The sequence below is a fragment of the Bubalus bubalis genome, chromosome 8 (genome assembly GCF_019923935.1).
Source record: "Bubalus bubalis isolate 160015118507 breed Murrah chromosome 8, NDDB_SH_1, whole genome shotgun sequence".
NCBI classification, from domain to species: Eukaryota; Metazoa; Chordata; class Mammalia; order Artiodactyla; family Bovidae; genus Bubalus; species Bubalus bubalis.
Window position 1 is genome coordinate 24747329 of NC_059164.1, and position 13228 is coordinate 24760556.

Below are 13228 nucleotides of genomic sequence, written 5' to 3' on the forward strand. Positions count from 1 at the left end.
GGGGAGATCAGCAAAGAAATGGAAGACTTGCACCAGCCACTTGCACCAGCCACTTGTAATGGGAACGATTCCATGAACCCCTCTGCTAAGGCAGTGCCCCTGCTGCCCGTGGGTTGGCAAGAGCTCAGACTGTGGGCTTTGCTGGTCCAACAGGTGTTGGTACATTCCATCACTAGCCTGGCACTGGGCCTCTGGAGAGGAATAAACAAAGCAAGGACAGTCTCGAGAAGATACCATAGGAAATCCAAGCTTTGAGGACTAGCCTTTGAGCTCCAAAGCTAGGGAAGATGTAGATTCTTATGACCTAGGATTTGTTTATTCTGTTTCTTTGAAGTTAATGCCAAGAATCCAAGTGGCTTAAACTGCCCTAAATATTTTTTCCACATTTGGTCTATTAGTCCATTTACAGATGCATGTGTCTATCTGAAAAAGAAAAAGGCTCTGTTTCTGCACATGAGACTCAGTATCTTCATTATAAAAATCCCCACATGGATTCCATTGGTAACCAAATTGATAGAGCACTTTGTTCTCAGTTTTGAGGCATGTATTGTAGTAAAGAATTTGCCTCAAGACATTAGAAACACCTAAGGTTCTGTACCTGAGAGAAAATTTCAGTTTGGGTTAGGCATCATGGCAATTTTGATGAACTGAACTGTTTATCTGAAAGACTGCTCAAAACCCAGAAACATATGCTTTAGACTTTTTCCTTTATAGCATTATTTCATTGTTTTAAAATGCTGAATAAACATTTGAGAAATACTAATTTAGAATTTCTTTTTCAGACTTTGCATTTGCAAATAATGTAGACAAGTAAGTGATTTTTAAACTTTACTTTTATTATCATGTTATTTCATAATTGTGGTGGTTTCCTAAATTATTCCTATTTACCCAAATGAATTTTAATGACTTAAAAAATGACTAACTCTTTGATAGGAAAAATCACACTGTCTTCCTGTGATAAATGATTTCAAGCTATATATTTATATTTGATATATTTAGGGTTTTTAATATTATTATTATAACCTAAAATAAATTAAGAGGTGGAGTGAGGTGGAGGGCGAAGTTAGGAAAAAAATTAAACCTGATATTAAAAATGAAGGTCCTTACTTCTTTTTTACTTTTTCCCCAAATATGTTCAGTGAGCACGATAATATTTTTAACAGAAATAGTTCATAACTGAAAAAAATCTTAATTTATGAATATTGATAAATTTTTAAAATCATCATTCTTTACATTTTGCACTAAGGAATTTTTTCTTTGGTTCAGTCTTGAAAAATATTATCTCCAAGCACTTTTTATAAAATGTAGCATAATGCAGAGAAATAATAACTTTTCAATAAAATGTATATAAGATACTAATACATATCATAGCTATAAATATTTTAATCATTTCATTTAACCACTGACTTTAAACGTGAATGCAAGAATAGTCACATCTATACTGACATCTATTATAGCTGATCCCAAATATGTCCATTGTATTTTTAAAATATACAATAAAAACAGTGTTACTTGTCCTGAAAGTCATTTGTCAGTAGGGCTCTAAAGTTACTTGTCAGTGGTACTATACTACAAATAACAGAAAAATATGGCACTATGCCTTTAAATTAAATATGTGTTTTGGTCTAATTGATTTTTTTCCTGACATAATTGCCATTTTTGCAGAACTATGTTTGATGACCCAGAGGATGCTGTTTTTGTAAGGTCCATGAAGCGATCGGCAATGGCTATTACCTCTCTGAACTGGGACACGGTGCCAACACGAGAGGAAAAATACCTTGAAGAGAAAGACACAGGACCTGCCCAGATGCTTACAATCACACTGAGATAGCCCCTGGGGTTTCTAGAAATCTTAGTAGTTTTCAGTTATATATTAAACTTTTCTGTGATTAGCATATTCTTTATTTCAGTTCAGTTCAGTTCAGTCACTCAGTTGTGTCCGACTCTTTGCAACCCCATGAATCACAGCACACCAGGCCTCCCTGTCCATCACCAACTCCTGGAGTTCACTCAAACTCACGTCCATTGAGTCGGTGATGCCATCCAGCCATCTCATCCTCTGTCGTCCCCTTCTCCTCCTGCCCCCAATCCTTCCCAACATCAGAGTCTTTTCCAATGAGTCAACTCTTCGTATGAGGGGGCCAAAGTATTGTGGCATTATTTGAAACATTAGGATGTAAACAGAAACACCAAGGAAAAATAATTCCTACATTTTCTCTTCAGTTTCTTTTGAAGTTAAACATGGATATAGAAATATATGCAAATTGTTTTAACAAATTTTCAAAAAAATGAACATGTACATGTAACTATCATCCTAGATCAAGAAATAGAACATTGCCAGTCCTCTAGAAACCTCCTCATTCCTGTTACCAGTCCAATGACCAGTTACTACATCATCCTGATTTCTAAACCATGTATTGTGTTTCTAAACATATATATTAGATATTAATATACATTAATATCATTTCTAAACAATATATTAATGTTTTTGAAAGGCATATAAATGGAATCATAGAAGCTGAATTATTTTTTCTGGCTTCTTTTACTCAACATTGTAAAATGGACACATGTTGTTCTTAGTAGCAATAATTCTTTGTTGTGCTCATTGATACATATAGTATTCTATTGTATGATGATGACACGGGTATGACTTTCCCTCTCACCTTTGGAGGAGTTTATCAGTTCTGGGTGTGAGCTTATGATCTGTGGTTGGCCTACCCAGAAGCGCTCTATAAGAGGGAAGCGAAAACAGAAAAGTTTTCAGCAGTTGCCTGGTGCTGAGACGCAAAACTGGACGTGTAAGGTAACTCAAAATATATTGCTGATCTTCTCCAGCTAAGCTCAAGAGCTAGATAAAAGCTTATAAAAAGCAGAGCAACATGTCCCCTTACCTGATGGTGCCTAGATATTACCACACTGTACCACAGACACTCTGTAGAAGTGGGGCTGAAATCAAAAGCAAGAGAGGAAAACCCGAGAGGGCGTAGTGAACCGTCGCCAAGAATCTGTGACCTCCTTTTACCTCTGGGCACATAGGATTCTGTGCACAGCTAGAATCTGCAAAGTCTGGTATGGTGGCTGGCAGGTTACAGCTGAGGCAAAGAAAAAGAGTTTCATGAGTGGCTGATATAAAGGCAAAAATGATGGCATGTGGCTTCCAAGATGACGTCATAGGAACAATCAAAATGTTCTCTTCCTCTCTCCTTCTCACTTAACCTGCAGGAAGCCAGCTGTCATGACGCTTACGCAGTCCTCTGGAGAGACCAACGTGGTGAAGAACTGAGACCTACTTCCAGAAGTAAGTAAGGAAACTAAGTCCTCTGCTGACAACTATGTGAGTTACAATTCTTCCCCCAGACCCAGTTAATCACCTTGCAAGTGGGTCTTGCAGATCCAATTTAAGCCTCAGAGGACTGCAACTCTGGTTGAAAGCTTCCTAACACCCTCCTGAGGACTAAGCCAGAACTGCACCATCAAGCTGCTTCTATTTTTGGCCTGCAGGAACTTCATGAGATAATGCTTACTGAAGCTCCAAGCTGATAAATTTTGGGATAATTTACTATAGAGTAATAGATAATTAATACAATGTGTGTGTGTGTGTGCTCAATCGCTCAGTAATATCCGACTCTTTCCTTATGGACTGTAGCCTGCCAAGCTCTTCTGTCCAAGATATTTTCCAAGCAAGAATACTGGAGTGAGTTGCCATGCCCTCCTCCAGGGGATCTTCCCAACCCAGGGATTGAAACCGCATCTCCTGTGTCTCTTGCATTGCCAAGGTGGATTCTTTACCGCTGAATCACCTGGGAGGCCCCAAGTAACACAATAACCCAGCCTAATCCATAATGTTAGAAGTATTTGTTGTAAGTAACGGTATCTTGTAAAGCCTCTGGCAAGCTGAGAGGGCTTACAGTGTGGTCTTCAAGGGTCACAGCATAAGCAGCAGAGAGCTCGTCACTGATCAGTTCGAGGAATGCCACTGCATTCATTCTAGAACTGGGAGCCTGAGCTGAACTCATCATGAAGTGAGTACCATGAGACCCACCAACCAATAATGTTGGGTGGGCAGAGCAACAATCTATTTCAGGATGGAAATGGTGTATTTTGACTCAGATTTAAGATGGCTCATAAATTGCACAAGCAGTATTACTTTTTAATTAGATTGCAGTAAATGGAGGATGGGGTATTGCAATACTCAGGTTAAACACTAAAAGAATAGTAAAAAAAAAAAAAAAAGTTATTTTTAATCCCACAATCGCTAAAAAGGAATAAAAATTTATTCCAACTGCAAAAATATGGCTAACAAATTTTACTTAATCGTTTTAGAGAACTAATGGAAATATATATCATTTATATGAAAAAGATTTGTTTCAAAATGCACTCCTCAATACTGGGTACTTCTGGTTCAGGAATGAAGGCTTATTAGTTCCACGACAGGAAAACATTACATTAAATACCATTTGGAGAAAAAGACAAAATAAAATACATGATCCTTACCTAAATAATCTAAAACTCTACCAAAATGGAATACACAATTGAGAAAGTCTTTAATTAAGTTATTTGCTTCAAAAAACAAAGACCCATTGAAGTGGGTTCGAGAGGAAGCACATTTATTTCAGGATCCATCACTTGATGTTTTAACTGGGGAAGAGAAAACCCTGATACACAGATTTGTGGAGGGCTGTGGTTCTAAGCTAGGGCTCTGGAATTGGACAATCTAGTTTAGTTCTTCCACTTACGAGCTATGTTACTTGGACAAGTTAATTTCTATAGAGGCTTTAATTTCCTATTCTTTAAAATAATAAGTTACTTCAGAGAGTTGCAAGGATTATACTAGATCATGTATGTAACATGTTAAGTAGAGTGGCTTTCTCAAAGTGCTCAATATATGTCATCTATTACAGTTGACCCTTGAACAACTTGGGTTTGATCTACATAGAATCACTTATGGGCAGATTTTTTTCCAATAAATAGCATCTAGCACAGTACTACATGCTGTGTAGTTGGCTGAATTCACAGATGTGAAACTACAAATATGGAGGACAGACTGGAAAGTTATACTTGGATTTCTGGGAGGGTGGGCACCCCTAACCCCTGTGTTGTTCGAGAGTAGTTGTGCCCCTTAGGAACTATACCTAGCATCAGAGACTGATGTTTGTGTTCATTCAAAATGAACACGTTGAAATCTAATTCCCAGTGTGATGGTACTTGGAGGTAAGGCCTTTGGGAGGCAATCAGGTCATGAGCGTGGAGCCTCATGAATAATAGGATTAGCAAGCTTGTAAGAGGCCAGAGAGCTAGCATGCCCTTTCTGCTAGTGAGGACACAGTACAGTGGCCCTCTGTAAACCAGGAAGAAGACACTCACCAAGAACTTGACCATGCTGGCACCCAGATCTTGAACTTTTAGCCTCCAGAACTGTGAGAAATAAATGTTTGCTGTTTAAACCACCCTAACCCATGGTAACTTGTTTTAGTAGCTCAAACTAGGACATGCAGTCTATTAGGGTTCTTCAGAGATACAGAATCAACTGGGTACATGCATATTTACAGAGAGCAATTTATTTTAAGGAACTGCCTCATGCCATTGGTGCAGGCGGGGCTGGCAAGTCCAAAATTTGTAGGGTAGGCTGGGGTAGACTTGAAATTCAGGTATGCTTTGGTGTTTCAGCTTTGAATCCAAAATCCACAGAGCAGGCATTTGTTTGTTGGAGCTTATTTTTGCCTCTGATTGTTGTTTCCATGTTACGGGCTTCTTCTGCCTCAAATCTGTGATATATGAGGCAGAAAGAAAACACAAAAAACCAATATCATTGCCTGGTCCTGAGAGGCCTAGCCCGTCTGCCTTCTTCTGTTTGTTTTATATGTAATGTCCAGGGTTTTCAGTCTTACTTAGGAGGAGGAATAAGGAAAAGTATGTATACACTATCTTCCCAGAAGTGTTCAGATTTTTTAAAAAATGTAGCTGAACTAGTTTCACTTGTGGCTTCTGAGTTTAGTGTCATATTTAAGAAGGCCTTCTTCATGCCAAAGTCGCTAAGAATTCATTCATGGTTTCTTTTGGAACTGACAATTTTTTCACATTTAAAATTAGTCATTTGGCATCATCCCTGAGATTAGGTAGGTTTATGTAAGTGTATTAATTTGCTAGCTACACTGCCCTGAACTGATCAATTACATAGCTACCTGATTCATCGCAGACAAATTAAGATCACCATTCAAAAAGAGACCTTTATTGATTTATAAAACTAGAATTTTGTCTTTAAAGGACATAGAAGCTAGGCTAGAGCCACCTTCTGGAGGGAAAATCTGTTTATCTGCTAAAGTATTCAATCATTTTTAGCAGGAAGAAGAAAGTTGTTTTTACGAAATTAAGATCTTGCTTTTTGTCCATGCAAATGATGCTTTAATATTATCACAGCTTACATAAACATTATTAATTTCTATACAACTGCAAACAGATATGCTTTTCCAAAATAAACATTAGGAGACGCAAAAACACCTTGTAGTGGTAGCTTCTTTTCCAACCAAAATGGTAACTGTGATCCAAAACCTGACCTGCCTTTGTACTTTTTCTAAGAGAATCTAATCTCAAAACTTTCATGTGCCTTCATTTTCCTTTTAATTATATTTATATACATTTAACTTTTGAAATTTGATCCCATTAAGTTTTTCAAGGAGGTCTTAATAGTTCTTTGCTTTTGATTTATAGAAAGCCAGATGAGAAATCTGCTCACATAACCAAACAAAGCAAACCCAGTGTGGACCATATCAGAGCCCAGTGAATTCGACACCCTTCCCTCTTTGTTTCCCTCTCTTAGCTGTATCTACTCAGTGGCTGCTTTCTCCTAGGTACCTCCACATGTCAGCTTCTGAACTGAATCCTTATAATTTATGATCATCCCAAGGGAGAAACAAACAAAAACCCTCCCTCTTTGGCTTCGGGAAGGTAAAATCGCTGAGAGGTACTCTGATGGGCCTCGTTGTGGCCAAGGAAACAGGTCACTACTGATGGTTATAAAACTGGGCGACTAGGAAGACATCTATCTCCCACTCAAGAAGGGAAGTGATTTGCTTCAGAAGCAGGGGAGATGGTCCTGAGAAGATAAAAACACTGCAGAACTACTTCAAGTATTTCTGTTATGTTTAATATCCAGTAATATTAAAACTCGAGTAAACTCATAAACATGATGGATGGCTAAAATCAGTCATCTTTTTAAGGGCTGAGGGGTTACCCACCACATCCTATAAAATAATGGCTTGTCTACAGAGCTCTACTATTATCTCATGTCTGCAGAGAAACTACAGCAATGCTAACATATTAAGAGTGTACAATGTTGTAGTCAAACTGCAGACCTTGCTGAGTTCCAACTCTGGACTTTTGGATGATTGAGTGGGCCTTTTTAGACTTTAACTTACCTGTGCTGTGAGGGGATAAAAATAAAGCCTAATTCATGGGGTTGTTGTGAATATTAAACAAAATAACTTCAAGATACAAGTAGCTTTCAGTGTTAGCTATTATTATTACCTAGTTGGTAAAGAATCTGCCTGCAATGCAGGAGACCCAGGTTTGATCCCAGGGTTGGAAAGAGCCCTAGGAGAAGGAAACGGCAACTCACTCCAGTATTCTTGCCTGGGAAATCCCAAGGACAGAGAAGCCTGGCGGGCTACAGTCCGTTGGGTTGCAAGAGTCAGACACGATTTAGCAACTAAGCCACCACTGGGTCAAACAGCACAATCCAAGTTTTGGATAACCCATTGGCTAATTTAATATTTTATTATATCAGCTCTAAGTACAAGACACTACAATAGTAAGACTATTCTAATCCTTTAGGTCCTGTTTTTGAGAAAAGTTTCTTGATGGCATATTGAAAATAATTCAATATGGTGAAAAAAAAAAAAGAAAGGGTAGCTGGATGACCACCTGTTTTGATGGTGCTATAATGGAATCATCTATTTTTGGTTATTTATGACAAAGAGAGTACCATCAGAACCAACCTCATTTTTCTTAAATTCCATTTTCTAACCAACCCTTCCCTGAAATATATCTACAGAACTTTTGATACTGACATGGCTTATATCTGAAGTCCTCTTTGTCCAGCTGGAAAGTTACTATTAGTGCCAGCTGTAGCTGTGTTGGAGTTCTGACTCATATTAGCATTCATTTCGATAAAGAGAAAATCACCTCTATCTTGCCACATTTCGATTCTCCTACTCCCTTTGGCTTTTTCATAACCTTTCACGCTATCCAAAAACAGGGACCATGATGATACCACATACCCAAAAAATAATTAAAATCAGGGAACTCGGGTTAAAAATTTACTTGTGGAAGAGGAAGGCCTAAGAGGACCATTTTTCTAGTAAAAGATAAAACTTTTAGCATTGTGTGTAGATTGAGGGATTTCAGTGAGAGAAGGGGGGCTTGTCATGATTCACAAGTGCAGGAAAAATCTGCCTGTTGAATTCCTACCCACTTAACCCTAAACAGTGCTTTACTCACAAGAAGGCTTCCTACAGCAGCATCGTACAGGGTGTACAGAAGATGTGCGTGTTGGGGCTGGGAGAAAAGTAACTGAGTGTAAGGAAGAGAAAAAGCAGCAAGGCAGAAGAATCTGATCAGTGAAGTGAGGTGAGAATTCTTGTCATACTGATTTACAATTGTGAATATTAAAATAATTATTACTGTGTTCTTCAGTGTTTCCTAAAATGTTTTAAGTTCTCTAATATTTCTTTACCATTTGCCACCCGCTAACAGCAATAAACTATGAAAAAAGATTTAAATTGGCTCTATTAGTAGGCACAATTTATTTTACAATCAACACAAGGGAACTTTGAAACACAGCACTATCTTCAAATCTCACTCTAGCTTGATTTAAATACTCAGACACTAAAAACTGATGCCAGCACAGCCTATAAAGGACAGTTATAAATCAGACAAGTTATATAATCAGACAAATCTTTCATGGACAAGAAGAACCCCGTGAAAAGCTTATAGGAAGGTCACAGCCTTTCAAGTGGAAAATGGCACATAAATCAGTTTTATAGTAACTGTGGACACAGTATGTTTAGCCTTTGTTTAACCAACAATTTCATCAAACATCTTTTTTTAATGCACATGCTGAGATAACTGTGGCTATACCTCAGTTCCTCCTGGGGGATTTGACATTTCTGAAGGTACAAATACTGTAGATAAAATGTCACTGCAGGAACTACATAAAGTTCAGTCTGCTCAGGATAAATTCTATAGAAAAGTACAATTAGCTGAACTATGTCAGAGCTCCTTTAACATGTAGCTTTTCTTCATTTCATTGCATCTTAATAAGTAGCACTTTACCATAAATGCTATTTATATAAAGCATTTTATTTACATATAAGTTATGATTCTAACTACCCATCTCTGTGGCTATAAAATTTTTCTTTTCCTGAAAGTCTCCTCTCTCCTACAACTCTTCTGCTTGCCTCTTTGTTCCCAAGAACATGTATTTCTTTTTTAAAAGGAAATTTATTTTCCTTTGAGAACAACTGCTGGGAAGCCTGCCTCAGAAAGGGAATAGAAATGTTTCTCCTGCATTTTGAAGAAACGTTTTTCTCTCCAGGAATCTCTGTCCTATTATAGAACAGAATCGGTATGAAGGGCGTGGTAGACAGGGTCTTGTTGGAAAGCACGTATTCTGTGAAATGTGGAATCCCGCCACAGTGCCAGGCAGGTGTGGAGCCAAGCAGGATGCAATCATGTGAGTTCCCAGCTACCTGCCAGGTGAGGACTGTCTGCGCTTGCTCGGACACTTGCTCTGGCCCTTACTCCTCAGACACCTGCGGACCTATGGCAGCCTCCTGTAAGCCTTCCAGCCCAGCATCACTCTGCAGAGATTCTTTCTCGCCTTCCTCAGAATCCTTAGGATTGTCATTCTCTTGGCAGATTCTCGTTTCAGCCTCCTCCGGCCGCTCTTCACCAACACAATTAGAATTGACATCAAGTTTGCTATCTGATAAAAAGAAGAAGAAAAAAAAAAGTCATCTGGCTCTTACCATGTGCTTTGGTGTATTAAATCATTTAATCCTCATAACAACCACAAGGGGGAGTTTTCTTTTAGCATTATTCTTTTACAAATGGGGAAACAGAGAAGAGAGGGGGTTTGTTAACTTGCTCATAGTTGCACAGCCAGTGAAAATAGGAGAACTGGCATTTGAACTCAGGCCTTGAAATCAGGATTGCAGACAAGCAAAATCCACATTTGAATACAGCTTTGCCATGAATTAGCTTGACATGCTTGGTTAGGTAAATGCCTATCCAAGGCTGTCTCCTTATAAAGTGGGGGATAATAAAGCCTATCGCACATTTGTGGAGAATAAAGGAGTAGAATAGTGTGTGGGATGGACTGATGTCTAACAACCAGGAGGTCTCATCCACTGACAACCCTCCCATATGGCTTCTTGAGTATGTGACCAGCCGTTATACCCTGCTTTCAACACACAGGATATAAAGGTTTGGTCCAGCAAACAGAAGAAAGCAAGACAGTCAGAAAGCCTAACTGTTCTATTAATAATCTATTTATACCAGTTTATTTGGTATGAATGGAGGCTTGTACAAATCATCTATTTCCATTAATATGTTTCTCCACCAGGTGGCAAAGGGACATGGTCCTTTGAGGAATAGAGATGAGCAGCTTAGTATCAGAATCACCCAGGTAACCTTTTGGCAACCTATCACTTCCCGGAATGTGTGATACATATCCTATATCCTCTGGGGTGGGACGTAAGAGTGTGGGCGTTTCTCTTCTCCAATATGTGAATCATTGCCCAAGCTCAAACTCACTGTTTCTGATGAAAATGAGTCATACATTTTATGAGGGAAGGAGAGGAAAAATAATATGGGACTCACTGCCCTCACACTTGTGGAAAGTTAAGCTGTGCAAGTTAACTTGTAATTTATAAATTTACTCCATAATTTTACCTGCAGTTTCATAATTAAGAAAGTTAAAGGCTTCCAATCTTAAAATCTTCACGTAGCCATTAGGGGAAATTTAATTATTTCCTTATTCAAAGACCTTAAAATCCTTTGTGAGCAAAATATAAGTAAATTATTCATTAAGAGTCACATGGCTCCAGAGTAGTCTCATGAATCACAAAGTAGAAAGGGGAATAAACACCATTTCTCAGAATTTTATGTTTTTCATTTTCTAGTGCTATCTAGGCTGACTATAGTCTGTACATTATCCCAGAGACTCAAAAGAAGGATATATTTAAGTGTAATCCTGATGTTGGTTAACCCCAGTCTTCCTTGGTTCCCTGAGAAGACGCAGTTCCTGTGTGTCCTATGTTAATATAATTGATCCTTCCTCTTCCTACTGACAAGTATTACAGTCTCGGTTTTTATACACTTACTGTTCTCCTCTTCACTCTTTGCCTTGGCAGCCTCCAACTGTTGCTTCTCATAAATGTCCTTGAGATTCTTACAGATTTTCTTATGGGCAAACCAGTGTGTTTTCTGGCAGGTCTGATCACAATATATTACCTGAAGGCAATTGTAGGTTTATTTTCAAGAGGTGTAGTCACATGATTTTTCAATTACAACATTAAATCAAGTACTGTGTAAAAATATTAACTTTCTAGGCATCTCTGGTGGCTCAGAGGGTAAAGAATCTGCCTGGAATGTAGGAAACCTGGGACTGATCCCTGGGTTGAGAAGATCCCATGGAGAAGAATGGCAACCCACTCCAGTATTTTTGCCTGGAGAATGTCATGGACAGAGGAGCCTGGTGGGCTACAGTCCATGGGCTCACAAAGCATCGGACATGACTAAGTGACTAACTCCCAATGTGCTTTATTTTAAAACCATGATGTATGAATGTGTATTGTTTACCTTTTCAATTTTTAGCTTATACTTTTTAACAACAATGGATATATAACACATGGTCTACCAAAGACTCTAACATATGATTTATTTAAGAGACTTCTGTGTACCAGAATTGATATGGTACAAGGACAAAGAAAATACAATTGTTGTCCCAGAGGAAGCTAGAGCAGGATGGGGCAGCACGGATGGAGGCTAATAATTAACAACATGATTTATATCCTAGAACAGGACGTCACAGCAATGGGAACACAGAGGAAGCAATGACTCACTCTAAATTGAGGGAGTCAGTAGACAGAGAAACAGGAAAGAAGCATTCCAAGTGGATGGAATATCTTGTACAAAAATGCAGGAATAGGAAAGTGAATGCTGTGTTTAGGACAGCAATACATTTGTGTAAATAGAGCTTAGATTTTTGTAAAATTATGTGCCAAGCACTGGGCTAGGATGTTATACATAGAAGGTATTACAGACTATATTACTGGCCCCAATTCTTCACTCTTCCCTGCACCCATACATTTTCCCATGTGACTTCAAAGTTCTTTGCTCTGAAGGGGAGGAGAATTAACTTTAAATATAATCATGCAACTTGTTTTGGCCAGAGAAATGAGATGGCATGGCAATTTCAAGGCTGGACCTCAAAAGACCTTGTATGTTTCTACTTGCCTACTTATAGCTCTACCATCACCATGAGGACATGTTCACCCTGGCCTGCTGGTCCAAGAAGGATGAGAAACACATGGAACAGATGTGCCCCAGCCAACCACAAACATGAGGGGGAAAAAAGACTTGTTTTAAGTAATGAATTTTGGAGTATTTTTATATGTGGCCATACTTCATCATTATAGATGGTCTCATTTAGTTCTCACAACTTTAGCCCCATTTCACACATAAGTAAACTGAGGCTCAGGGAAGTAAGTAACTAAAGGTAATGAAACTGGAAAAGAAGTTTCTAGCAGAACATGACGGGTTACAGAAGAATATGCTGAAGAATTTCAGCCTTAAAAACAACAGGAAATTAACATGATCTATAGGGTAAAGTGAATGTACAGATGCATGCATGTGGGTAGTATCTGTATGTGAGAAGAATCCATTCAGATATGTTCTTTATAAAGATAATTCTGGCAGAACTTGGTAGCGGTACAGAAAGCTTAAAGATTGGTGACAGTGAGAAGGGAGTGAGAGCTTTACAAGGAAGAGCTGATGAAGAGAGAGTAGTTGAGTCAACATTGGAAGATTTAAGACTGCATATTTATGAATTGTTGTAGGTTCTCATATATGCACCAGTCTCAGTCCCCTGTGAATAAGTTTTCTCTTGTTTTCTCATAACAATTCATTCATTCATACTCTCTTTTTTGGGTGTGGTCAGCATAGAAGC

At 38.5% G+C, this 13228-nt stretch overlaps 2 protein-coding genes across 4 annotated transcripts in view; one reads left to right on the forward strand and one right to left on the reverse strand.

Annotated features, from left to right (window-relative positions):
* LRRC72 (leucine rich repeat containing 72) overlaps positions 1–2003 on the forward strand; it is a 61834-nt gene extending 59831 nt beyond the window's left edge. For both annotated transcript variants that reach the window (XM_006057038.3, XM_025290937.2), the window contains 2 exons: positions 783–810; positions 1666–2003. In XM_006057038.3, the coding sequence (XP_006057100.2) occupies positions 783–810; positions 1666–1831 (194 nt within the window). In that variant the 3' untranslated portion in view covers positions 1832–2003. The remainder of the gene's footprint in view (positions 1–782; positions 811–1665) is intronic.
* A 6774-nt stretch (positions 2004–8777) lies between these two features.
* Positions 8778–13228, reverse strand: part of ANKMY2 (ankyrin repeat and MYND domain containing 2) — a 39085-nt gene continuing 34634 nt past the window's right edge. For both annotated transcript variants that reach the window (XM_006057039.4, XM_025290932.3), the window contains exons 9-10: positions 11382–11511; positions 8778–9982 (exon numbers count right to left, since the gene is read on the reverse strand). In XM_006057039.4, the coding sequence (XP_006057101.1) occupies positions 9795–9982; positions 11382–11511 (318 nt within the window). In that variant the 3' untranslated portion in view covers positions 8778–9794. The remainder of the gene's footprint in view (positions 9983–11381; positions 11512–13228) is intronic.